At 60.9% G+C, this 2,409-nt stretch overlaps 1 protein-coding gene across 1 annotated transcript in view; it reads left to right on the top strand.

The window, feature by feature from the left end:
- LOC104083127 (arf-GAP with Rho-GAP domain, ANK repeat and PH domain-containing protein 3-like) overlaps nt 1–2,409 on the top strand; it is a gene marked incomplete at its 3' end in the record, with an annotated part of 19,274 nt that overhangs the window by 7,057 nt on the left and 9,808 nt on the right. The window contains 3 exon segments of the mRNA XM_009586512.1: nt 543–918; nt 1,138–1,325; nt 2,220–2,326. Coding sequence (XP_009584807.1) covers nt 543–918; nt 1,138–1,325; nt 2,220–2,326 — 671 coding nt within the window.

Raw genomic sequence — 2,409 nt, 5'->3', positions numbered from 1 at the left:
GCAGGGTGGGGGGGCTGCACCCTGCCGCTTATGCAGGGTTCCTTGACACCATGTGAGCTGCCATATCCCCTTTGCCTCCCCTTGTCCTTTTGTAAGGAGCCAGCACTGCTTTACCATCGCCAGGGTGGAGCAGCCATGGCTCCTGTGCCCGGGGGGCTCTGAACACAGCCTCACGCCATGGGAAGCCCAGGGTAGGAAGGGTCCCTCTGCCAACAGGGAGCAGGCGAGGGGGGTCCTGCTGGCTCACAAGGCCTGGGGCAGACTGCAAATGGGGGATCTCTGGGTCCCAGCCACGGACCCATCCCTACCCGAATCCTCAGCTCCTGCTGGTGCTCCCCGAGCAGGACCCAGCCAAGCGCCTGGGGGATGTGGAGGATGTGCTGTGTGGAGGAGCTTTTCTCGCTGTAGGCGCTGACACTATGGGTTAGGTGCGTGGGATGAGAAAACAACCCTTTCCTGTCCCACATCCTCTTGTCCTTCTGTGGGGGCTCTGCATGGCCCCGTTAGGTGCCTGTTGGCTGCCACGCCTCCTGGGGTGACAGGCACTGCTGCCCCAGTCCCACGGCACAGCCAGCCGGGCTGGCCCCACGTCAGTGGCACCCATGCAGGAACAGGTACCGTGCATGGCCCCGGAGAAGCCACTATTGCAGGAGCTTGCAGGCATCCCTGTCATATCCTCTTACCCCTATGGTTATGGTGCCAGCGTGCCCGGCAAGGTGGGTGCCGGGGTGGCCAGGGTATGGAGGTGCCCCACAGGAAGGGCAAAGGGGGGTAACCCTGCCTGCGGCTCGTTCCAGGAGCCCTACTCCAAGGGGGTGATCCCACTGTCTGTGATCGAGATGGCTCGCTCCACCAAGGACAACAAGTTCCAGGTCTTCACCAGCCACCGGATCTTTGTCTTCCGTGCCGAGAACGAGGGTAAGCGAAGACCTGAGCTAGGGCCCATCAGTCCCTGAGGAACCGTCCCTGCCTCCCTCCTCCAGCCAGAGCATCCCAGGGGCAGCTCTCACCCCTTCCCAAAACATCCGGCTACAATGAGCGAGGGGACCTCTCCCCTGCCATGCTTGCTGGGTGCTCTGCTTCATGCCACGGCTGTTGGGAAGGGCTCAGATCTGCTCCCTCATGCCTGGTCCCCAGCCCAGAGAAATGAGTGGTGCTCCACGCTGCAGAAGAAGGTGACGGACCAGCGCCTGGTGGGGTCCCGGCCCCGGCCCGCCAACACCGCTCACTGCCAGAAGTCAGGCACCCTGGAGCTGAAGGGCCAGAAGTCCAAGGTGTTTGCAGCCCTGAGCCTGCCCGAGATGTGGCTGTACAAGAGCGAGCAGGTTCGTGGCCGGACCAGACACCCCGCTGGCACAGAGGGCTCTGCCAGTGGTGGGCAGGGGTGAGAGCGATGGAGGGATGGAGGGAGCTTAGCCAGGGTCGGTGCCAAAGCGAGAACAGAGAGGAAAAGGACGGGCAGGGAATGGTGGAGTGGGAAGCTGGAGACTCTGCACAGGGCAGCTGCTGTGGGAGCCTGGGCTTGGAGATGCAGGGACTGCCAGGAGCGGACCCCCCTCCCTATCTCCTCGCTATCACCAAATTATCTTCATCTCTGCCCAGCGCTTAGGTCTTAGTCGCACCAAAGCATCCCAATCCATCACGGGACAGGTGGATCAATGACCACAAAATCAGCAGCAAACATACCTGCCGCAACACCGGCTTGCCCCATGGGAGGCCGCAGGTCTCTGCCGACCCATCGCACCCTGCCCGCTCCCCACGGAAATCCCCACCTCCTGCCTGCTGAATTTTCTCAGCACCTCTGTTTTCTTTCCTATCAGCTCATTTCCAGTTTGCCTGGCGTGCACTAAGCAGCATCAGACCTCTGTAGGTTTTGCTCAAGTCGATACTTGCTTCATGAGTGTGCCTGACTCCGTGTGGACTCAAATCCCCAAAACAGAGGGATTTGGATGGCCGGGTTTCAGGGGCTGTGAGCAGAACTTGCCTTTCATTTTAAGGCGTAACATAGTTACTGAATGCTTTGTGTCAGCCCACGTGGTATGGCTGAGACATGTGGCAGGGTACCAGGTCTGACTGGTCCAAGCAGAGCAGTGATGGGAGCGGGGGTACCAGGCGCAGCTCCCTGGCTCCAGCCCCAGCATCACGGGCATGTCCAGGGTGGTGTGTCCACCGCTGCCGCGGTGCTGCAGAGCCAACACCAGCATCCCTCTGAATTGCAGTTCTTTAAAATGGGCATTGGCATCTGCTTCATTGAGATGCGCGGCTCCACCATCCGTGAAGCCAAGAACCGCAGCTTTGAGCTCATCACCCCCTTCAAAATATTCAGGTATCCCAGGCGTCTGGGTGGGACGAGGTGGGGGGAGCAGCCGGGTGCTGGACCCGGGTGCTGGTTGCTCCAGGCCCCTGAGC

This window comes from Fulmarus glacialis, unplaced genomic scaffold, assembly GCF_000690835.1.
Source record: "Fulmarus glacialis isolate BGI_N327 unplaced genomic scaffold, ASM69083v1 scaffold17710, whole genome shotgun sequence".
Taxonomy (NCBI): Eukaryota; Metazoa; Chordata; class Aves; order Procellariiformes; family Procellariidae; genus Fulmarus; species Fulmarus glacialis.
This window is presented reverse-complemented; position numbering and strand designations above follow the sequence as displayed.